The sequence below is a fragment of the Oncorhynchus gorbuscha genome, linkage group LG24, assembly GCF_021184085.1.
Source record: "Oncorhynchus gorbuscha isolate QuinsamMale2020 ecotype Even-year linkage group LG24, OgorEven_v1.0, whole genome shotgun sequence".
Taxonomy (NCBI): domain Eukaryota; kingdom Metazoa; phylum Chordata; class Actinopteri; order Salmoniformes; family Salmonidae; genus Oncorhynchus; species Oncorhynchus gorbuscha.
The window spans coordinates 37,469,897-37,494,644 of NC_060196.1; the positions used below are offsets into that span (position 1 = coordinate 37,469,897).

At 49.7% G+C, this 24,748-nt stretch overlaps 1 protein-coding gene across 1 annotated transcript; it reads left to right on the plus strand.

Moving 5' to 3' along the window:
• The first annotated feature begins 34 nt into the window (after positions 1-34).
• LOC124012873 (palmitoyltransferase ZDHHC18-B-like) lies at positions 35-13,088 on the plus strand. The gene is made up of 8 exons (XM_046326882.1): positions 35-1,753; positions 3,123-3,283; positions 8,208-8,357; positions 8,677-8,814; positions 9,404-9,455; positions 9,675-9,777; positions 10,673-10,785; positions 11,445-13,088. Exons 1-8 carry the CDS (start codon positions 1,533-1,535, stop codon positions 11,650-11,652), a joined length of 1,146 nt encoding a protein of 381 aa, XP_046182838.1. The 5' UTR covers positions 35-1,532; the 3' UTR covers positions 11,653-13,088.
• Positions 13,089-24,748: the final 11,660 nt, after the last annotated feature.

The window sequence follows — 24,748 nt, forward strand, 5'->3', positions numbered from 1 at the left end:
TTTCCTCGTTCGTTGTGTAAGCATAGACCATAAAAAGAAAAGGGTGTAAGCGAAAATATTGACTTCATTCCTTGCCAGCAAATTATGAACGCTGTAAACATTTCATAGCAATCATAACCAAAGGTTATCTATTATATTGACAAGATAGCCCAGTGACCGCTCTAACAATGGAAATATAGGTCCTCAATTAGTAAAGGCGAGTGAGGTCAGGTGGGACCACTTTAGCCCATAGACAATGTGTGCGCGTCCTCCGCTATCATTACCACCAGTTGGCCAGCGCCTCAGAGGGCAGATACCCGTGTGAACAACAGGCACAAGTAGTAAGATGTTGTGTTCGTAAATTACATCTGGAGTGCCATAGTGCGCACTCGAGCTTGCAAGCTACTTCGAGACACAAACGAGAGCACCCCTCACTCTGACGATTTTACCAGCCCCAGCAGAGCTGTTTAGGGCTGTGTTCATACTAACTTGATCGTTAGTGACCAACTGTGCTGCTAGCAACAATTTCATACCGTTTTTTAAACCACCTTTTGCGGACACCTGTTGTATTCAAAGGGTGTTGCGCGTTTGTAAATCATCAGTTATTCTGCTCTGACACTCAAACGAGTAGATAACCTCAATGTACCAACGCACCCGACCGGACTCGTTTTTCTCAACGTTGCTGGAATGCCACGTGCATCCACTTATATCAGAACAATTAACAGCCTGAACAATACGAAACTTTTTTAAGATCAAACAAGTAATTCGACACTATCATAAACCTCCATATTAAAAAGGGTTTATCTTTTGGGCGGAGTAAATTCTCACTCCATAGGGCTGGACCATACATTTACATTTACATTTAAGTCATTTAGCAGACGATATAAGTACACCTGACCTGCACGCTTTCCTGAATTTAATAGACTGCACAAGACCAAAACAAATCATATTTCGATAAATGTTTATGTTTAACAGACTGTCTGCAGTCGGTTAGTTAGCGTCGATTCGTAGCTACGAAAACTCCCTCATCTGTCAACATCACCGGGAAATGTGACGTTACTTTCTGTCTGGAAGTGTAGGAGTTGGTGGGCTCATATAGGATACAACTGTCCGTATCAGACCCCTGGTATGGTACCAATAGACCTGCTGTGATATGTACTCTACTATCCACTCGTCTGCTCATCCGTGTTGGGCTCGTTAACCAGCTTAGCGGTCTGCTGATGAAATGGGTCACACACAGCTGGTAATTAGCTAGATCGGAGGATCATTTAAAAGTCTAGTTCTCTTCAATGACTGTATTTTGGGGACATTATTTTCATACACTGGATAGTGGATACGCTTGGTGGTGGTGGTGTTGTTGAGTCAATGACGACATGCTCCACTAATTTCCCGGCGCTGTAACATGTTTGTAGTGAATGTTCCTGGCAACGCGCTAGGCTGTTAACTACATTAGGCATCTATCTAGCTTGCTAACTAGGTATCGGTGACTGCTCAATCTGCTCCGGAGGCCCAAGACTGGGAGAAATAAAAGTAGTCCGTTTTTTTCGAAAATCATGAACAATTGCGAATACCAACAAATCGAACCGCTGTCACTTCCAACTCCGCGACCCGCAGCTGTAGAAGAAGAGGAAAAGGCACGGAGAAAATGGGAAGTTTTCCCCGGAAAGAATCGCTTCTACTGCGATGGACGGCTCATCGTGGCTCAACAAAGCGGTGTCCTGCCACTCACCCTCGGCCTCATTCTTGTCACCACCGTACTGTTCTTTGTATTTGAGTAAGTACAAGTTCTCTTATGTTTGCCATATCCAAGAAAACAATGGCACAGGTTTCAACAAACCATGGTAAGTTTGGTTGTGTCTGGCACTTTAACACAACACAGATTCTGGAATAGAATAATAGTTTTAATACCAGGAAGTTATTACATCTTCCTGCAAGTGTTTTACTGAAACGCGTTGCATTTCCTGAGACTATGCTACAGTGGTGATTAAAAAGTGAGTTGTCTAAAACCAGATCCCCTCTGGTTGGTTGAGAAACTCTATTGTACTATTTGTGTGTCAGTCTGGTTTGACAGCATTTTCAGTTCCTCATGTTGAAAATGAGAACTAGTCCTTAATGTGGTTAATCGGTGTCCTGTTTGTTTCTGCACTCAATCTTGACCCCTTTTAGTTTCCGGGTGAAAGGGGAAAAAAATAAATTTTAACGAAGGCAGGCTACACTGCGTTTACACAAGCAGTCCAATTCTGATATTTATTTTCAGTACCCACTGAAACGTCGCGCACGGGTAGTCGCCCATCAATCAGCATGTAATAATCAGCCACTGAAATAAGCTCTTTAAAATATATATTTTGACATTCTCATTCGCTTACAATGTTTTGATTATTGCTTGAACAGTCCCTAAGATTATATTTGGTTGTGTTCGTTGCAAAATACCTATTTTAGATGCATCATTTGTTAGCTAGAATGCTAACTCTCATAGACAGGCTGGCATCGAAGCGCGGCAAAGAGCTATTTAACTAGTTGACGTGTTTTTGAAGTGTAATGCAGTTGAGTGGCAACGATGACACAATTATATTAAGCAGAACATTCATACAGTACTTATAATCCAATTTTCTAATTGAAAAGTTGTGTGTGTGTGAAATGCACTCGTAATCAACATGTAAATAGTTTTTATTCATGTTGGCTGTCTGAATGCCCTGTGTTTTCCCCTATGGTTGGGATATTGTGAATAGCAACTCTTAAGTATTGCTGAATGTGATTCTTCTGGAGAAGCACTCCTGATCTTCTGCTGATAATGCTCAGTAATGTTCGGAATACATTGTAAAAAATAAAATAAAACAATACTTAAGCTCACCATTTGAGCTCCACATATTATCTGTAATTAGCAGTATACGTAACTAGCGGTTAACATATTAGCAGGGAGGGTTTTCTGCAACCAAATTGAGTGCACATCACCCCTTGCGGGAAAGTTTGCAAACACAAAGGGGCCTATTTAGTCTTGATCAGATCAGCTTTTTTGCCAGTAATTGGGCAAAAGATCAGAATTGGGATGCCTGTGTAAACAGAACCTTAGTTTTAACATAAGGTAGTCCACTTCAATTGTTGCTGAATATGTTCTTTTTTTTTCTTTTGTCCTGTCATCACAGCTGTCCCTTCCTGGTGAAGCACCTGACTGTGTTCATCCCAGCGATTGGAGGAGTTCTGTTTGTGTTCGCTGTCATCTCTCTCCTGCAGACCAGCTTCACTGACCCTGGCATCCTGCCCCGGGCCACGCCGGACGAGGCCGCGTACATTGAGAAGCAGATCGGTAAGGGCAAATAGTACACACTTGAAAGAACATTCTTACTTTCCCCCTGACTTTTACAGCTTTGTGCACTTCTTCACCTACACTGCCCAAGTGACAGTGTTTGTTTTCCTGTTCCATATTCTGGGCTGTTTGTTTTTGCACTGGTTTTGAGACACTAGCAGCAACATGTACATTAGTTTCCTGTTTTTTGCCCGACGCCATGCATTATTCAGCCAGCAAATGGTTGAACCTCCATAATTACAGGCTTCCTCCTCCCTTGAGAGAACCACACACAGTCCCCTCTGACAGAGCATGGCGGGAAGTCTTTGAACTTTTAATGACTGCTTGTAGCGGTGTGTGGTCAGCCCCCTAGGCTAATTGCCTCGGACGATATTAGCTAAAAATGCCAATCCGTATCAGCTGATGTTAAAAATAACAACACAACGTAAAATGTTGCGCTCCACAGCAGTCCTAACCTAGCCCACAATGTCTGCTGAGTGGATCGAGCAGTCAACAAGTCCAGCAGTCATTTGTTAGAGTAAGAACATTTTAGCGAGACAACTTAAAGCCGAAATCCATTAACGGTCAAGATAATGGAATTCATTGCCCTTGACAACCAACCGTTCTCTGTCGTGGGTGATGTTGGCTTTCGCCGACTGGTCGAGCATCGGTACACACTACAATGTGTGATATTTTTTCTGATTTTGCCCTACCGGAGTTGCACAGTAATAGCGGCACTGCTATTAGCTTCATGACATAATATGGAACGCCATTTGGGTCTTTGCTTGTAAAATAAATATACAGTAGCACTGTCAAAGCTGTACAAAAAGTCTGCAAACACCGGCCACGAACAATGTGTTTACAATACCGCGTTGGTAATAAAGCATCATTTGTTAGACCGCAACTTCTGGGGTAGCTAGCTTTAGCTTGGTAGCTAGTTCTAGCTTGGTACCTAGTTAGCACCAATACAACCAGCCTGAAAACAGTAGAAACTGCAGTCATTTTCATTATTCTTAGCAATGATTTCGGAATCCTTGTAAGTATTAGCTAGGTAGCCACTTGTTGTTCGCCTATTGAAATTGAACTTCAGTTCAGGAAATGGCTAACCAGCTACTTAACCCTGTTGCCCAAAGCAGCCAGCTAGCTTCATCTGGCTAGGGAGTAAGATAATAAGGCTTAGGCACAATAGTGGAATTTGCAGTTTGCCTTCAAAATAAGAGTATGTAATAGACTGATGCAAGTGCATACAAATAGTAGAATTATGCCATACTTTTATTTTGAAGGCTAACCGCAAAGGCCACCACTGTGGACTAGCTAACTATAGCTACTGAATTGGATTGTTGTGTTGTTTGATATGTCAAATAGTGTTATTTGATGTATCTTTTTTGACACGCAATGACCCAAACGGCGTGCCATAGAAATCCTGGTTGAGAATGAAATGACTGAACAGCGAGAACAGCACAGCAAGTATGTGAAATAGGTTTTGATTATGTTTGACTGGTGTTGGGGACATACCAACATAACCTTTTGGTCGAGTGTGTGTAACCTTTATTTAACTAAGCAAGTCAGTTAAGAACAAATTCCTATATACAATGACGGCCTGGACGACGCAGGTCCAATTGTTGCCAGCCCTATGGGACTCCCAATCACAGCTGGATGTGATAGAGCCTTGATTTGAACCAACTATAGAGATAAACCCCCCCGGAATAGTCATGTTAACCTGTGGGAACCCCAAGATGTGCATTAAAACAGACTGAGCAGTCTAACTATTGATTCAGGACCACGGAGAGCACCACCAGGTGGATAGTGCCTCTCTGGCGGAGGTCGCATCTCAACGAGCACATTCACATTGACTCATCACAATAATATATGCAACTTGGAATAAACCAGAATATATGCCCATAGTCCAGACTAGATAAATAGTTAAGTATTAACGTCTCGCAGCAAATATGAAAGAAGCCGAGCTAAAACAATGAATAGCATGGTACACAAATTGTACGCATATAGACATTGTTCACCTTGTGGCAAAGATGAAAACAGAAACTATTGAAACATTTTCAACAACACAAGGTAAATGCCTAGTCTAATACAATGGCAATTTTTAAAAACACAAACTATTCCGTCTGATCAATCTGTGAGTGTGCAAAAAGAGAAACATGTTGACTCACCCTACCTGTAAAGGAATTGCCACCCTCCTCGCTTTCATGCTGACAAAATGGTCAAATCCGTTTTCATACGGTATTCTGCTGCACTTACGTTCATGCAGCACATGTTTCCATTGACTTTTTTGCCAAATGTGTGAGTCTCTCTCGTCCACAGCTACCGTAGGTAGGTTAGATTCCCTTTCAGACAGGAAAATGACCTTTAAGCTGATGTATTTGTAACATGGATGGCGAGCATCCGTTTCAGGTGCTTCTATACCTCCGGTAAAGTGGTGCTCAGTTCATTTTTCACAAGTGATTGCAGCAGCTCACCTGGTGGTATGTGGAAGGAGGCATCAGCAATGGACTACCTGCAGCTCATTTTTCAACCTCTGGTTGTCAGAGAAAGGGTCTGGAACAGATGTGTGAGTACTCTGTCAGGAAACCCCTGTTGCTTGGAGTACTCAGGAAATGACCCATGATCAATAACACAGAAGATGTCGAGGCTCTTCATGTCAGCAAACCTTTGGGTCATGTGTAGTATGATTCCATAAAGAATTTCAAAGTGCAGTCGTCGGTATCTGTCCAGGGAGACTGGGTCATTGTCAGCGTTGTCCCGGTGGTTGAGTCCATGCTCATAGTCATCCCAGCCACGGCGGTGTCTTTCATCTTCCATTCTAACAGTCTGGACAGTGTTGTCATATGTCCCTTGAAATGTCATCACTTCTGATGGCATACACTGTACTATCAACCAGTACACAATAATGTCTTCAGTCAAGAGATTTGCTCTGCAGGACCTGAAACAGTGATTCTGTGAGTCCAAAAATGGCCACAAACAGTGTCCTTTAAAAAAAAAAAATGAACTCCTTCATTTTCTGTTTCAGTGCATTTCTCTGGGCGATCAAATCTTTATCCTAGCCGGGCTCAGTAATGATCCGATCATAAACGATATCCAATGATCTCTGGCCTTCGTGCACAGCGTGCACGTCTCTACTTTTGAAGTTCCAAGGAGTGAAACAGCCTTCAGTACCTGACTGGTATTGACAACCTCAGTAAGCATTGCTGCGGTTTGCATGACGGGGGGAAAACATGTTTTAAACTGTCAATGGATGTTCAAAAAAAACTTTGCGTCGTGACTATAGCTTGTCTCCTGTGTTAAAACGTAAGTTTAGTTTGTGGGCATAACAATGAATGAACATGGCATATTGAAAGTGGTTTGTCACGAGTTCCTGAACCCCACCTCACTGCCCACTCGTGCAGCTTGCCCCGTCGTAAGTCTGAGTTCGGCTGCTCGGTTGAATTTCCAGTACAACAGCGTTGATCACCTCTGCGTTTCTCTCTGCGCTCACATCCAAGCAGTCTCTCGCATATAACACCCTTATCATTGACAAAGCATGCTATGATTGACATTGTCAGGACATGTCTGTGGTGTCATCCACCTGGACTGCTATGAAGGGTGCTGAACTGATCTCATTGTCAGTTGCACTTTGTATTACGTCTGCGACGTTCTGAATGTCATTCTGTATGGTGTTTGACATACCTGTAAATATGGTGCTTGTCCCAAGGTGTTTAGCTGTGGCAGTATAGAAGTCTGCAAATGTGTTGACAAGTTCAACAAAATTATCTTTAAGGCTTGCTGCTGATTCATCATGCCCCCTAAAGGTTTGCTCCTTGCTCCTAGCTAGCTACTGCAGGACACCGCTAACGGTGACGTTTTGCTTTGGTGTGATTTGCCAAATCCAAACTGGCCTCCTTTAGACTTGTTTTTTTGTTGTTGCTGCACCTAGACCATTCAGAGTTTCGCGTTTGGCTTCCATTTTTATCAATGGAAGCCAAACGCTAGCTGGCTTTCTTTGCTGTTGAATTCAATGCTATGGGCGGAAACATAAAGTTATACTCCTTTTGACCAGACATATGCATGGGCTACACACAGGCTACTGAGACAGGGGTGCTGTTTTCCTCGCTCTGTTTTCTCCATTAATATGCCATTTAGCAGACGCTTTTATCCAAAGCGACTTACAGTCATGTGTGCATATAGATTCAGCCTGGCCACTTCCAAATTGAATGAAAATGATGAAACTCACAGAGACGCCCCATTTTTTTATGGGGAAGGCCGGCTTCCCTTGGCGTCCATGAATACACGCGACACACAGCACAGAGTAGCCAAAATTATTTTAAAAATGTGTCATACTCTCTGCAACATGGTTTAAGTCTTAAGCCTAACCAGCAGATATGTTAAACATATCTTCCTAAACCAGATGAATACATCCAGAAAGTTCTTATCAAGAGTATCATACTTAGTTCTGACTAGCTGCCTAATATTCAGCTGTCATTGTGACGCAAAGTTGTTCTCTTGAGAGTACCTTACACTTTACTGTTACTGGCTCGATCACGCCATGGCATGAGCTCAGTTTATTAATACATCAAATTGCCTCTCATCTGAAACCTTCTGCTACTATGGCTGCATTTACACAGGCAGCCCAATTCTGATATTTTGCCAAATTTATTGGCAAAAAGACCAATTGGTCGAATAAAAATATCAGAATTGGACTGCCTGTATAAACGCAGCCTACACACACACACACACACACAGACCATAGGTTTTACTATCCCTGTGGGGACCTAAAATGTATTTCTATTAAACATCTTATTTTACCTAACCCCTAATTCTAAAATAGGACAATGTTCCTTGTTTTACTATCCTTGTGGGGACTTTTGGGGATTTACAGTACCCACAATGATAGTAATACACACTAATATACACACCTTGTGTACTATGTCTCTTGATCTTTCTTTCTCCTCAGATAACTCTGGCTCTTCCACCTACCGACCCCCTCCCCGCACCAAGGAGGTGGTAATCAACCAGCAGGTAGTGAAGCTCAAGTACTGTTTCACCTGCAAGATGTTCCGGCCACCGCGCACCTCCCACTGCTCCCTCTGTGACAACTGTGTGGGTAAGGACCGGAGACCGAGGGGGGCGTTCAGCACGGAACACTGACATTTATTAGACTGAATTATTTAGACTACACTACACAGCCTGTTACGGAGATTGTTTTGTTGAACAGTCTGCTGGTCTTATAAAGATGATTTTATTAGTGTTCTCCATAAAGATGATGGTTAACTCTGAAAGCAGGGCCTCTTAAAATGTTTGGACTTTTCTACAAATTCATTTTCCATTTGAAAGGGGCTTGAGAGCTTGGCCTCAATGTCAATGAGATGTCCTTTGTAGATATTTGTTAATATTCTTCCCCCGTCTCGCTTCCTCTCCTCCAGAGCGATTCGACCACCATTGTCCCTGGGTGGGGAATTGTGTTGGGAAGAGGAACTATCGTTTCTTCTACACCTTCATCGTCTCTCTATCCTTCCTGACAGCCTTCATCTTCGGCTGCGTCGCCACACATCTCACACTGAGTACGTAGTCTACGCATCTCGCACTGGGTACGTAGTCTACGCATCTCGCACTGGGTACGTAGTCTACGCATCTCGCACTGGGGACGTAGTCTACGCACCTCGCACTGGGGACGTAGTCTACGCACCTCGCACTGGGGACGTACGCACCTCGCACTGGGGACGCACCTCGCACTGGGGACGTAGTCTACGCACCTCGCACTGGGGACGTAGTCTACGCACCTCGCACTGGGGACGTAGTCTACGCACCTCGCACTGGGGACGTAGTCTACGCACCTCGCACTGGGGACGTAGTCTACGCACCTCGCACTGGGGACGTAGTCTACGCACCTCGCACTGGGGACGTAGTCTACGCACCTCGCACTGGGGACGCACCTCGCACTGGGGACGTAGTCTACGCACCTCGCACTGGGTACGTAGTCTACGCACCTCGCACTGGGTACGTAGTCTACGCACCTCGCACTGGGTACGTAGTCTACGCACCTCGCACTGGCTACGTAGGCTACGCACCTCGCACTGCCCTTGCTTGTGATGTTGTACGAAACTGCTGAGTGGATCCTGATATTATCCTGTCATGGTCTTCTGTCCTCAGGGGCACAAGCGGGGAGAGGCCTTATTTTTGCTCTTCAGGAGAGTCCAGCCAGATATCCTTTTACCAAGTGTGTCTAGGATAACCTACCTGATCCCCTCATAATACCACTACCACCCTCGAGTAGTGTGGTGTTAAAGCACCTAAACTGTCATTATCTTCAGGTTCTTGGCTGTATTGCAGAATAAGAATGAGTCTCTTTGTCCAGCTGATGTCTCTTATGATATTTAGATACTCAAACCATAAATGTTTTCTTTGACTTTTCTTCCTGCACTGCTGTGGAGCTGGTGATTTGCTTCTTTTCAGTTTGGTCCATATTGGGCCTCTCAGGCTTCCATACCTACCTGGTTGCTTCTAACCTGACCACAAATGAAGATGTGAGTAAATAACAATGTGTGATGTCTTTGTCACCTCTGGGATATGTGTAATACACTTTAATGTCCAATGCAGCTGTTTTAATCTCAATATCACATTTCTGGGTAACAATTACGTATCTTACTGTGATTGTTTTCAATTAAAATTGTAAAAAAGAAACAAATAGCTTCTCAGTAAAGGGCATGTTCTCAAGCAATAATTTTTCTTGGACTGTCTGAGTGGAGAGAAACTGAATATGGGATTGTAATTGACAGAGGTTTGGAACTCTTTCTTATTGGTCTATTAATTCATTTACTGCATGGTGATGTCACCATGAAAGGCAAACTCCATCCCACCAAAACAGGCAAAAATTTCACAAAAAGACCATTATCATAATTTTCAGTCACAACATTATTCCAACCTTATAGTGTGGAAAATGTATACACACACATGCAAGCAAGCACGGAGTTTGAAGGTTGGCCTTGAAATACATCCACAGGTACACCTCCAATTGACTCAAATTATGTTAATTAGCCTCTCATAAGCTTCTAAAGCCATGACATCATATTCTGGAATTTTCTAAGCTGTTTAAAGGCCCAGTCAACTTAGTGTATGTGAACTTCTGACCCACTGGAATTGTGATACAGTGAAATAATCTCTAAACAATTGTTGGAAAAATGACCTGTCAAGCACAAAGTAGATGTCCTAACCGACTTGCTAAAACTATAGTTTGTAAACAAGACATTTGTGGAGTGGTTGAAAAACGAGTTTTAATGACTCCAGCCTAAGTGTTTGTAAATTTCTGTCTTCAACTGTACATGTGGTGATGTGTTTTGTTGTGCCTGGTCCCTGACAAATGAGCTAAAACTGGTCTAGGATGAGAACTGATGGTCAATCTTGTGTCTCTTTTGTTCCCAGATCAAAGGCTCGTGGTCGGGGAAGAGTGAGGTGGAGGACACCGGTAACCCCTACAGCTATAACAACATCATGACTAACTGCTGCTCTGTACTCTGTGGGCCCATGCCTCCCAGGTGAGACTCAGCCTGGTTTATAAGGGATCTTTGATAAGGTTTGAGTCAGTCCATTTAGGATGTGATTTATTTATTATTTTTACGTTCTGAATGAAATATGCTCCATTGTGTTCTAAGGATTTTTCTCCAATTCATGAATTCAATTTTGATCTTCTCCTTGAATTGACTGAACAGGAAACTCACCCTAACATGCTGACCAGACCGCATGTTGATTTTTTTTGTCCACCCACACCAGATGCGATCAGGACACGAAATATCAAAAACCTTAAACCAACTATATTCATTTGGGGACAGGTTGAACAGCATTAAACATTTATGTCAATTTAGCTAACTTGCTGTTGTTAGCTAATTTGTCCTGGGATATAAACATTGGGTTGTTATTTTACATGAAATGCACAAGGTCCTCTACTCCGACAATTAATCCACAGATAAAGGGGTAAACCGAGTTTGTTTCTATTAATCTCTCCCACAAATAGAACCAAGTTCTAGTTTAGCGCCTGACTATGCAGATGCTTGCGAGCAGTGTGGGTTCAATGATTGAATAACGTGTGTGTGTGTGTACATTTATTTTGTTACGCTTCCGCAAGCGGTGTGGTCAGCATTTAACCCTGAAGCTTAACCTTTGTCTAACCTGTTTCCTCCATGTTGTTCCGTGTCAGTTTGATTGACAGGCGAGGCTTCGTACCAGTGGAGCAGTCATCGCAGACAGTTTCCATGGAGATGGTGCTGCCCATGCTGGCTGCTAAGGAGAATAAAGTGGTAGGAGGGCCCACGCCGTCCCAGCTGCCCCCCTCCCGTGCCTTGCAGGTTACCCCCTCCCCTCTACCTGCAACCCCCCCCCAGCCTGACTGGCAGACCTCAGTTTAGTTGCCTGTTCTAACACTGTTTCCTGACTGGCTGTTGTGTATGGGGTCACCCTCTCATGACAGTCTCAGACCAGTGTACTGTATTACTGTTGGTCAGGATCCAGTACAGACCAGTGTACTGTATTACTGTTAGTCAGGATCCAGTACAGACCAGTGTACTGTATTACTGTTGGTCAGGATCCGGTACAGACCAGTGTACTGTATTACTGTTGGTCAGGATCCGGTACAGACCAGTGTACTGTATTACTGTTGGTCAGGATCCGGTACAGACCAGTGTACTGTATTACTGTTGGTCAGGATCCGGTACAGACCAGTGTACTGTATTACTGTTGGTCAGGATCCGGTACAGACCAGTGTACTGTATTACTGTTGGTCAGGATCCAGTACAGACCAGTGTACTGTATTACTGTTGGTCAGGATCCAGTACAGACCAGTGTACTGTATTACTGTTGGTCTGGATCCAGTACAGACCAGTGTACTGTGTTACTGTTGGTCAGGATCTGGTATTCAGGACATTGCATATGGTGGTGTTTCTTGTTCCTGGTAGCCCAGTCTACACCAGACTGTTTGTTGTTTACCGCTGAAAAGACCATCTCTGGAACAAGGAAGTGAAACCGCCTGCTAGGCCATGTTTGACCTGGGTGTAGCTCAACCGTTAGTTACTCACGTCATTCTGTGCCTTAACGTTATAACCAGGCAACTCGGGGTTATGTCTTTCATTTAAAGGGGAACCCAGCCTATATATCTGATTCATCCACTTCCTAGCTTATTTAGAGGTTGAGCCGTTGTTGTTTTGAGGTCCAGGAGAAACTTAAATACCAGGGAGTTTATTAGAACATGTTTGTTTCCATAGTGTGACTGCCACTGGGCTATTTAGTTCTGTCTTATGGTAGTGGCTCTCTCCAACCCGTCAGACTGTCTGCCTCTTCCAAACCAACAGGCCTTTCTGCTGTTTACAGTCAAGCAATATACAGACAATCTGACCTAACCTTGGTTTACTTTAAGGATACAAGTGCTCAGTCTTGTCTGCTGGGAGTTTGCATATTATATATATTTTTGCACAGAAGGAGTTAGACCATAGACTATGCTCAGTATTTATACTTTTTAGCAAAATACATGTTGGTAATGGAGGTGATTACTGTTGAGAATGTACCTGTAACACATGTTGGTAATGGAGGTGGTTACTGTTGAGAATGTACCTGTAACACATGTTGATAATGGAAGTGGTTACTGTTGAGAATGGACCTGTAACACATGTTGGTAATGGAAGTGGTTACTGCTGAGAATGGACCTGTAACACATGTTGGTAATGGAGGTGGTTACTGCTGAGAATGTACCTGTAACACATGTTGGTAATGGAAGTGGTTACTGTTGAGAATGTACCTGTAACACATGTTGGTAATGGAGGTGGTTACTGCTGAGAATGTACCTGTAACACATGTTGGTAATGGAGTGGTTATGGACCTGTAACACATGTTGGTAATGGAAGTGGTTACTGCTGAGAATGTACCTGTAACACATGTTGGTAATGGAAGTGGTTACTGTTGAGAATGGACCTGTAACACATGTTGGTAATGGAAGTGGTTACTGCTGAGAATGGACCTGTAACAAACACATGTTGGTAATGGAGGTGGTTACTGTTGAGAATGGACCTGTAACAAACACATGTTGGTAATGGAAGTGGTTACTGCTGAGAATGTACCTGTAACAAACACATGTTGGTAATGGAGGTGGTTACTGCTGAGAATGGACCTGTAACAAACACATGTTGGTAATGGAGGTGGTTACTGCTGAGAATGTACCTGTAACAAACACATGTTGGTAATGGAGGTGGTTACTGCTGAGAATGTACCTGTAACAAACACATGTTGGTAATGGAAGTGGTTACTGCTGAGAATGTACTTGTAACAAACACATGTCTGTACCCAAGTGCTGTTTTCATTTCTCTCAATCTGGACACTGACATGCAGTTGGTTAGCAGAAAGAGTCGGGGAATGTTTTATTGACACACATGGAGTTGTCTTTGTTTACGGAGTATGGACACCTTCCTCAATGTTGTCTGCATTTGTCTCTGACGTGAGTCTGTTAGTGTAGTTGTGTGTCATAGCATAATGTAATGGTCATGTGACAGCTACATTTTAGTCATTTAGCAGATGTTTTTCCAGAGCGACTTACAGGAGCCAATATGGTTCAGTGGTTTGTTGTGGTGTATTCTAAACAGATGTTGTTTTTTCAGAGCGACTTACAGGAGCTAATAGGGTTCAGTGGTTTGTTGTGGTGTATTCTAAACAGATGTTGTTTTTCAGAGCGACTTACAGGAGCCAATATGGTTCAGTGGTTTGTTGTGGTGTATTTTAAACAGATGTTGTTTTTCAGAGCGACTTACAGGAGCCAATAGGGTTCAGTGGTTTGTTGTGGTGTATTCTAAACAGATGTTGTTTTTCAGAGCGACTTACAGGAGCCAATAGGGTTCAGTGGTTTGTGGTGTATTCTAAACAGATGTTAACTGCTCGGGTACCTGCTGCCCTCCAGTCTTCATCTCTTACTGGTTTCTTATGCTTTTACATTGTTTTATTTGTCTTTTAAATATTTGTCATTTTGGAATATATTAAGTCCATCTGAAATGTACTGTATTAAACATTGCATTTTAAAAAATAAAATAAATGCACTTATTCCCAAATGAGTTGTTCTCAATAGACATACATTATTTAATGTGTTAATGTGTTAAGACGGAATTATCATAAATGTGTGACCAGTTCCTATTAGAGGTCGACCGATTTTATGATTTGTCAATGGCGATACCGATTATTGGTGGACACCCCCCCCCCCCAAAAAAGCCGATACCGATTAATCGGCCAATTTGATTTATTTGTAATAATGACAATTACAACAATACTGAATGAACACTTTTATTTTAACATAATATAGTGTATCATTCAAATCAATTTAGCCTCAAATATATGACATGTTATAAATAATGCAAAAACAAAGTGTTGGAGAAGAAAGTAAGAGTGCAATATGTGCCATGTAAAAAAAAGCTAATGTTTAAGTTCCTTGCTCAGCACATGAGAACATTTGAAAGCTGGTAGTTCCTTTTAACATGAGACGTCAATATTCCCAGGTATGAAGTTGTAGTTATCACTATTTCTCTCTATACCATTTGTATTTCATATACCTTTGACTATTGAATGTTCTTCTAGGTACTTTAGTATTACCAGCCTCATCTCGGGAGTTGATAGGCTTGAAGTCATAAACAGCGCAATGCTTGAAGCACAGCGTAGACCTGCTGGCAAACGCTACAATTTTCTGTTTGAATGAGTGCTTACGAGCCTGCTCCTGCCTACCAACGCTCAGTCAGACTGCGCTATCAAATCATAGACTTATAACATAACACACATAAATATGAGCCTTAGGTCATTAATATGGTCTCATCCAGAAACTATAATTTATTCTTTCAGTGAAATACGGAACCGTTATGTATTTTATCTAACAGGTGGCATCCATAAGTCTTCATATTCCTGTTACATTGCACAACCTTCAATGTTATGTCATAATTGCATAAAATTCTGGCAAATTAGTTCGCAACGAGCCAGGCGGCCCAAACTGTTGCATATACCCTGACTCTCCATGCAATGAACGCAAGAAAAGTAGCACAATTTCCCTAGTTAATATTGCCTGCTAAGCTGGATTTCTTTTTAACTAAATATGCAGGTTTAAAAAAATATACTTCTGTGTATTGATTTTAAGAAAGAAATTGATGTTTATGGTTAGGTACAATTGTGCTTTTTTTGCAAATGCACTTTTAAGTCATCCCCCGTTTGGCGAAGTTGTTCTTCATACAGTTAGCAACGAGCCAGGTGGCCCAAACTGCTGCATATAGCCTGACTGTTGCACAGAAGGCAAGGAAGTGACACAATTTCCCTAGTTAAAATAAATTAATGTTAGCAGGCAATATTTAAAAAAAATGCAGGTTTAAAAATATATACTTGTGTATTGATTTTAAGAAAGGCGTTGATGTTTATGGTTAGGTACACATTGGTGCAATGACAGCGCTTTTTACACGAATGTGCTTGTTAAATAACCGTTTGGCGAAGTAGGCTGTGATTCAATGATAAATTAACAGGCACCACATCGATTATATGCAACGCAGGACAAGCTTGATAAACTAGGAATATCATCAACCATGTGTAATTAACTAGTGATTATGTTAAGATGGATTTTTTTACAAGATAAGTTCAATGCCAGCTAGCACCTTACCTTGGCTCCTTTCTGCACTCTCATAACAGGTAGTCAGCCTGCGTCGCAGTCTCCTCGTAGAGTGCAATGTAATCGGCTGTGATCGGTGTCCAAAAATGCAGATTACCGATCGGCCATTCCGATTAATCGGTAGATCTCTAGTTCCTATGTAGTCCTTGTCACACAGTCTTACCCCTGTGTGCCTATTCCATAGTGTCAGCTGGTAATGTGTCTTTCTGTATTTGTGTGTGTACTGAATGTCCCATCACCACCCCCACACTAGGAGGATAACTGTCTGGACTTTGTTGTGTTCTGTGCTGGCTGATGAGCCAGGCAGTTTGGTGAGATGGTCCCGGGGAGAGAGTGCAGTGCAGGCTGGCCTTATCCATCTCTGTGGCTGATGAGCCAGGCAGTTTGGTGAGTGAGAGTGAGAGTGAGAGTGAGAGAGAGAGAGAGAGAGAGAGAGAGAGAGAGAGAGAGAGAGAGAGAGAGAGAGAGAGAGAGAGAGAGAGAGAGAGAGAGAGAGAGAGAGAGAGGGGGAGGTTTGGCTGGCCTTATCCATCTCTGTGGCTGCTGTGTCTGCATCCGGGTCAATTGATGAAGTGAATTTAATGTCAATTCACTTATTTGACATTTCTAGGGGCCCTTTTTCTGTGTCTCTTTGCGGTCTGTTTTTATTGGTGCCTGTCTGGCTGGCTTCTCACAGTGCTGCTATGCTTCTTCCTTTACCATGTCTGACTCCTACCGCGTCAGGCTGCATCCCATCACACACCAACTCAATCTCCAGACTTGAGAGGTTTGGAGTATCAGACACTCAAAATGAGGGAAGGTATAATGGGACGCTCGTTGTACTTTAATTGCTGTAGTTTCCTTTCAAGCTTTGCCTGTGCAGATACACTGAGCTCAAAGTATTGGTACAGTGAAATTGTTTTGGCTCTACTCCAGCACTTCTGAGGTTAAGTCGCTCTGGATAAGAGCGTCTGCTAAATGACTTAAATGTAAATGTAAATGTTAAAGTGCAGACTGCCAGCTTTAATTTGAGATTATTTCCATCCATATCAGGTGAACCGGTTTTTAGAAATGACCATACTTTTTGTACATAATCCCCCTGTTTTAGAGGACCAAAGGTATTTTGACAAATTCACTTGTGGATTAAAGAAGTCAAAACTTTAGTATTTGGTCCCATATACCTGGTACGCAATCAGTACATCAAGGTGGTAACTCCACAAACGTGTTGGATATATTTGCTTTTTGTTTTGGTTGTGTTTCAGATTATTTTGAGGCCAAAAGAAATTAATGTTAAATAATGTCACTTCTTATAAATAAGAATATAATATCTTTCTAATCATTTCTACATTAACGTGGATGGTACTATGATTACACATAGTCCTGAATAGTTAGTGAGAAAGTTAGATGGACAACTATCACCCCCCCCCCTCCGTTATTGTAACGGTGAAAGGTTAGCATACCTTGGGGCGTTATGGTATTTGTGTGGCATCTTAACTTTCTCGCTCAACATTATTCACCGTTCATTCAAGACTCGCCTTAATCACGGTAGCATCCACATTAATGTGCTAGTGTTTAGAAACATGTTCCATTCTTATTTACAATAAGTGATTCCAAAATACACTTGAGTGTATTTGTCCCAATACCTTAGTCCCCTATTTCTAAACTGGTCACCTGATATGGATGATGCCCTCAGATGAAAGCTGACACTCTGCACTTTAATCTCCATAGTGATAGTGTCATTTCAAATCTAATGCTGTAGTACAGAGGCAAAACAGCCAAAACTGCCACTGTCCCAATACTTTTGGCGTTCACTGTATATGCCAGACAAAGATCCAAAACCTTTTCATGCAGTAAAATTGTTAATAGCTTACAGCGATTGTCTTCACACCTGCTTCTTTATTTTAAATCTCTGCATAAATGACAGAATTGTTGGGGATTTCAGGTCTTAAACTCTGCTTCCTTTTTTGCTTTCAGCTGAGCCAACTGTTCTTGCTTCTGTTATTTCTGCTCAGCTGTTTCTCACGCAGTCTTTTTTCCATCTCCTCAAACCGTCGTACTTTTTTATTTTCTGTCTTCCCCCTCTGCCCCTCTCTCGCTCTGCCCCTCTCTCGCTCTGCCCCTCTCTCGCTCTGCCCCTCTCTCGCTCTGCCCCTCTCTCGCTCTGCCCCTCTCTCGCTCTGCCCCTCTCTCGCTCTGCCCCTCTCTCGCTCTGCCCCTCTCTCGCTCTGCCCCTCTCTCGCTCTGCCCCCTCTCTCTCTCTGCCCCGCTCTCTCGCTCTGCCCCGCCCGCTCTCTCGCTCTGCCTCTCTCTCGCTCTGCTCTCCTCTCTCGCTCTGCCCCTCTCTCGCTCTGCCCCGCTCTCGCTCTCTCTGCCCCGCTCTCGCTCTCTCTGCCCCGCTCTCGCTCTCTCTGCCCCGCTCTCGCTCTCTCTGCCCCGCTCTCGCTCTCTCTGCCCCGCTCTCGCTCTCTCTGCCCCGCTCTCGCTCTCTCTGCCCCTCTCTCGCTCTTTCTGCCCCTCTCTGCCCCGCTCTCGCTCTCTCTCTGCCCCGCTCTCGCTCTCTTTCTGCCCCTCTCTGCCCCGCTCTCGCTCTCTCTCTGCCCCGCTCTCTCTCTGCCCCGCTCTCTCTCTGTCCCGCTCTCGCTCGCTCTGCCCCTCTCTCGCTCGCTCTGCCCCTCTCTCGCTCGCTCTGCCCCTCTCTCGCTCGCTCTGCCCCTCTCTCGCTCGCTCTGCCCCTCTCTCGCTCGCTCTGCCCCTCTCTCGCTCGCTCTGCCCCTCTCTCGCTCTCTCTGCCCCGCTCTCGCTCTCTCTGCCCCGCTCTCGCTCTCTCTGCCCCTCTCTCGCTCTTTCTGCCCCTCTCTGCCCCGCTCTCGCTCTCTCTGCCCCGCTCTCGCTCTCTTTCTGCCCCTCTCTGCTCCCCGCTCTGCCCCGCTCTCTCTCTGCCCCGCTCTCTGTCCCGCTCTCGCTCTGCCCCTCTCTCTCTGTCCCCCTCTCTGCCCCTCTCTCGCTCGCTCTGCCCCTCTCTCGCTCTGCCCTCTCGCTTTCGCTCTGCCCCTCTCTCTGCCCCTCTCTCGCTCTGCCCCTCTCTGCTCCCTCTGCCTCTCTCTCGCTCGCTCTGCCCCTCTCTGCCGCTCTGCCCTCTCTCGCTCGCTCTGCCCCTCTCTCGCTCGCTCTGCCCCTCTGTCCGCTCGCTCTGCCCTCTCTCGCTCGCTCTGCCCTCTCTCGCTCGCTCTGCCCCTCTCTCGCTCGCTCTGCCCCTCTCTCGCTCGCTCTGCCCCTCTCTCGCTCGCTCTGCCTCTCTCGCTCTCTCTGCCCCTCTCTCGCTCTCTCTCTGCCCCTCTCTCGCTCTCTCTCTGCCCCTCTCTCGCTCTCTCTCTGCCCCTCTCTCGCTCTCTCTCTGCCCCTCTCTCGCTCTCTCTCTGCCCCTCTCTCGCTCTCTCTCTGCCCCTCTCTCTCTCTCTGCCCCTCTCTCGCTCTCTCTCTGCCCCTCTCTCGCTCTCTCTCTGCCCCTCTCTCGCTCTCTCTCTGCCCCTCTCTCGCTCTCTCTCTGCCCCTCTCCGCTCTCTCTCTGCCCCTCTCTCGCTCTCTCTCTGCCCCTCTCTCGCTCTCTCTGCCCCTCTCTCTGCCCCTCTCTCGCTCTCTCTGCCCCTCTCTCGCTCTCTCTCTGCCCCTCTCTCGCTCTCTCTGCCCCTCTCTCGCTCTCTCTCTGCCCTCTCTCGCTCCTCTGCCCCTCTCTCGCTCTCTCTGCCCCTCTCTCCCTCTCTCTCTCTCTGCCCCTCTGCCTCTCTCTGCCCCTCTCGCTCTCTCTGCCCCGCTCTGCCCCTCTCTCTCTGCCCCTCTCGCTCTGCCCCGCTCTGCCCTCTCTCTCTGCCCCGCTCTGCCGCTCTCTCGCTCTGCCCCGCTCTGCCCTCTCTCGCTCTGCCCGCTCTGCCCCTCTCTCGCTCTGCCCCGCTCTGCCCCTCTCTCGCTCTGCCCCGCTCTGCCCCCTCTCGCTCTGCCCCGCTCTGCCCCTCTCTCGCTCTGCCCCGCTCTGCCCCTCTCTCGCTCTGCCCCGCTCTGCCCCTCTCTCGCTCTGCCCCCGCTCTGCCCCTCTCTCGCTCTGCCCCGCTCTGCCCCTCTCGCTCTGCCCCGCTCTGCCCCTCGCTCTCTCGCTCTGCCCTCGCTCTGCCCCTCTCGCTCTGCCCCGCTCTCTCTGCCCCGCTCTCGCTCTGCCCCGCTCTCGCTCTCTCTCTGCCCCGCTCTCGCTCTGCCCCGCTCTCGCTCTCTCTCTGCCCCGCTCTCGCTCTCTCTCTGCCCCGCTCTCGCTCTCTCTCTGCCCCGCTCTCGCTCTCTCTCTGCCCCGCTCTCTCTGCCCCGCTCTCGCTCTCTCTCTGCTCTGCTCTCGCTCTCTCTCTGCCCCGCTCTCGCTCTCTCTCTGCCCCGCTCTCGCTCTCTCTCTGCCCCGCTCTCGCTCTCTCTCTGCCCCGCTCTCGCTCTCTCTCTGCCCCGCTCTCGCTCTCTCTCTGCCCCGCTCGCTCTCTCTCTGCCCCGCTCTCTCTCTGCCCCGCTCTCTCTCTGCCCCGCTCTCGCTCTCTCTCTCGCTCTCTCTCTCTGCCCCCTCTCTCTCTGCCCCTCTCTCTCTGCCCCCTCTCTCGCTCTGCCCCTCTCTCGCTCTGCCCCTCTCTCGCTCTGCCCTCTCTCGCTCTGCCCCCTCTCGCTCTGCCCCGCTCTGCCCCTCTCTCGCTCTGCCCCGCTCCCTCTCGCTCTGCCCCGCTCTGCCCCTCTCGCTCTGCCCCGCTCTGCCCCTCTCTCGCTCTGCCCCGCTCTGCCCTCTCTCGCTCTGCCCCGCTCTGCCCCGCTCTGCCCTCTCTCGCTCTGCCCTCTCTCGCTCTGCTCTCTGCTGCCCCGCTCTCTCTCTGCCCCGCTCTCTCTCTCTGCCCCGCTCTCTCTCTGCCCCGCTCTCTCTCTGCCCCGCTCTCTCTCCCCCGCTCTCTCTCTGCCCCTCTCTCTGCCCCGCTCTCTCTCTGCCCCTCTCTCTCTGCCCCGCTCCGCTCTCTCTCTGCCCCTCTCGCTCTCTCTCTGCCCCGCTCGCTCTCTCTCTGCCCCGCCCGCTCTCTCTCTCTGCCCCTCTCTGCTCCCCTCTCTCGCTCTGCCCCGCTCTGCCCCTCTCTCGCTCTGCCCCGCTCTGCCCTCTCTCGCTCTGCCCCGCTCTGCCCTCTCTCTCTGCCCCGCTCTGCCCCTCTCTCGCTCTGCCCCTCCTCTCTCTCTGCCCCTCTCTCGCTCTGCCCCGCTCTCGCTCTGCCCCGCTCTCGCTCTGCCCCGCTCTCGCTCTCTCTCTGCCCCGCTCTCGCTCTCTCTCTGCCCCGCTCTCGCTCTCTCTCTGCCCCGCTCTCGCTCTCTCTCTGCCCCGCTCTCGCTCTCTCTCTGCCCCGCTCTCGCTCTCTCTGCGCCCTCTCTGCCCCGCTCGCTCTCTCTCTGCCCCGCTCTCGCTCTCTGCCCCGCTCTCGCTCTCTCTCTGCCCCGCTCTCGCTCTCTCTGCCCCGCCTCGCTCTCTCTCTGCCCCGCTCTCGCTCTCTCTGCCCCGCTCTCGCTCTCTCTCTGCTCTCTCCCTGCCCCTCTCTCGCTCTGCCCCCGCTCTCGCTCTGCCCTTCCTCGCTCTGCCCCGCTCTGCCCCTCTCTCGCTCTGCCCGCTCTGCCCCTCTCTCGCTCTGCCCCGCTCTGCCCTCTCTCGCTCTGCCCCTCTCTCGCTCTGCCCCGCTCTGCCCCCTCTCGCTCTGCCCCGCTCTGCTCCCTCTGCCCTCGCTCTGCCGCGCTCTGCCCCTCTCTCGCTCTGCCGCTCTCTCTCTGCTCTGCCCCTCTCTCTCTGCCTCTGCCCCTCTCTCGCTCTGCCCCTCTCTCTCTCTGCCCCGCTCTCTCTCTGCCCCGCTCTCTCTCTGCCTCGCTCTCTCTCTGCCTCGCTCTCTCTCTGCCTCGCTCTCTCTCTGCCCCGCTCTCGCTCTCTCTCTGCCCCTCTCTCGCTCTCTCTCTGCCCCTCTCTCGCTCTCTCTCTGCCCCGCTCTCGCTCTCTCTCTGCCCCGCTCTCGCTCTCTCTGCCCCGCTCTCGCTCTCTCTCTGCCCCGCTCTCGCTCTCTCTCTGCCCCGCTCTCGCTCTCTCTCTGCCCCGCTCTCGCTCTCTCTCTGCCCCGCTCTCGCTCTCTCTCTGCCCCGCTCTCGCTCTCTCTCTCTCGCTCTCTCTCTCTGCCCCTCTCTCGCTCTGCCCCGCTCTCGCTCTGCCCTTCTCTCGCTCTGCCCCGCTCTGCCCCTCTCTCGCTCTGCCCCGCTCTGCCCCTCTCTCGCTCTGCCCCGCTCTGCCCCTCTCTCGCTCTGCCCCTCTCTCGCTCTGCCCCGCTCTGCCCCTCTCTCGCTCTGCCCCGCTCTGCCCCTCTCTCGCTCTGCCCCGCTCTGCCCCTCTCTCGCTCTGCCCCGCTCTGCCCCCCTCGCTCTGCCCCGCTCTCTCTCGCTCTGCCCCTCTCGCTCTGCCCCTCTCTCTCTCTGCCCCTCTCTCTCTGCCCCGCTCTCTCTCTCGCTCTCTCTCCCTCTCTCGCTCTCGCTCTCTCTCTGCCCCTCTCTCGCTCTCTCTCTGCCCCTCTCTCGCTCTCTCTCTGCCCCTCTCTCGCTCTCTCTCTGCCCCTCTCTCGCTCTCTCTCTGCCCCTCTCTCGCTCTCTCTCTGCCCCTCTCTCGCTCTCTCTCTGCCCCTCTCTCGCTCTCTCTCTGCCCCCTCTCTCTCTGCCCCTCTCTCTCTCTCTGCCCCTCTCTCGCTCTCTCTGCCCCTCTCTCGCTCTCTCTCTGCCCCTCTCTCGCTCTCTCTCTGCCCCTCTCTCTGCCTCTCTCTGCCCCCTCTCTCGCTCTCTCTGCCCCTCTCTCGCTCTCTCTGCCCCTCTCTCGCTCTCTCTGCCCCTCTCTCGCTCTCTCTGCCCCTCTCTCGCTCTCTCTGCCCTCTCTCGCTCTCTCTGCTCCTCTGCCCCTCTCTCGCTCTCTCTGCCCCTCTCTCGCCTCTCTGCCCCTCTCGCTCTCTCTGCCCCGCTCTGCCCCCTCTCTCTGCCCCTCTCTCGCTCTGCCCCGCTCTGCCCCTCTCTCGCTCTGCCCCGCTCTGCCCCTCTCTCGCTCTGCCCCGCTCTGCCCCTCTCTCGCTCTGCCCCGCTCTGCCCCTCTCTCGCTCTGCCCCGCTCTGCCCCTCTCTCGCTCTGCCCCGCTCTGCCCCTCTCTCGCTCTGCCCCGCTCTGCCCCTCTCTCGCTCTGCCCCGCTCTGCCCCCCTCTCTCGCTCTGCCTCCGCTCTGCCCCTCTCTCGCTCTGCCCCGCTCTGCCCCTCTCTCGCTCTGCCCCGCTCTGCCCCTCTCTCGCTCTGCCCCGCTCTGCCCCTCTCTCGCTCTCGCTCTGCCCCTCTCCGCTCTGCCCCGCTCTGCCCCTCTCGCTCTGCCCCGCTCTGCCCTCTCTCGCTCTGCCCCGCTCTGCCCCTCTCTCGCTCTGCCCCTCTCTGCCCCTGCCTCGCTCTGCCCCCTCCCGCTCTGCCCCTCTCTCGCTCTGCCCCGCTCTCGCTCTCTGCCCCGCTCTGCCCCGCTCTCTGCCCTCTCTCGCTCTGCCCCGCTCTCGCTCTCTCTCTGCCCCGCTCTCTCTGCCCCGCTCTCGCTCTCTCTCTGCCCCGCTCTCTCTGCCCCGCTCTCGCTCTCTCTCTGCCCCGCCTCGCTCTCTCTCTGCCCCGCTCTCGCTCTCTCTCTGCCCCGCTCTCGCTCTCTCTCTGCCCCGCTCTCGCTCTCTCTCTGCCCCGCTCTCGCTCTCTCTCTGCCCCGCTCTCGCTCTCTCTCTGCCCCGCTCTCGCTCTCTCTCTGCCCCGCTCTCGCTCTCTCTCTGCCCCGCTCTCGCTCTCTCTCTGCCCCGCTCTCGCTCTCGCTCTCTCTCTCTCTCTCTGCCCCTCTCTCTCTCTGCCCCTCTCTCTCTGCTCTCGCTCTGCCCCTCTCTCGCTCTGCCCCCTCGCTCTGCCCCTCTCTCGCTCTGCCCCCTCGCTCTGCCCGCGCTCTGCCCCTCTCGCTCTGCCCCGCTCTGCCCCTCTCGCTCTGCCCCGCTCTGCCCCTCTCTCGCTCTGCCCCTCTCTCGCTCTGCCCCTCTCCGCTCTGCCCCTCTCTCGCTCTGCCCTCTCTCGCTCTGCCCCTCTCTCTCTCTGCCCCGCTCTCTCTCTGCCTCTCTGCCCCGCTCTCTCTGCTCTCTCTGCCCCGCTCTCTGCCCTGCTCTCTCTGCTCTCTCTCTCTGCCCCGCTCTCTCTCTGCCCCGCTCTCTCTCTGCCCCGCTCTCTCTCTGCGCCCGCTCTCTCTCTGCCCCGCTCTCGCTCTCTCTGCCCCCTCTCTCTCTCTCTGCCCCGCCCGCTCTCTCTCTGCCCTCTCTCGCTCTGCCCCGCTCTGCCCCCTCTCGCTCTGCCCCGCTCTGCCCCCTCTCGCTCTGCCCCGCTCTGCCCCTCTCTCGCTCTGCTCCCTCTCTCGCTCTGCCCCGCTCTGCCCCCTCTCGCTCTGCCCCTCTCTCGCTCTGCCCCTCTCTCGCTCTGCCCCCTCTCTCGCTCTGCCCCCTCGCGCTCCCCGCCCGCTCTCTCTGCCCCGCTCTCTCTCTGCCCCGCTCTCTCTCTGCCCCCCGCTCTCTCTCTGCCCCGCTCTCTCTCTCTGCCCCGCTCTCTCTCTCTGCCCCCCGCTCTCTCTCTGCTCTCGCTCTCTCTCTGCCCCGCTCTCTCTCTGCCCCGCTCTCGCTCTCTCTCTGCCCCGCCCGCTCTCTCTCTGCCCCGCCCGCTCTCTCTCTGCCCCGCTCTCGCTCTCTGCTCCCGCTCTCTCTCTGCCCCGCTCTCTCTCTGCCCCG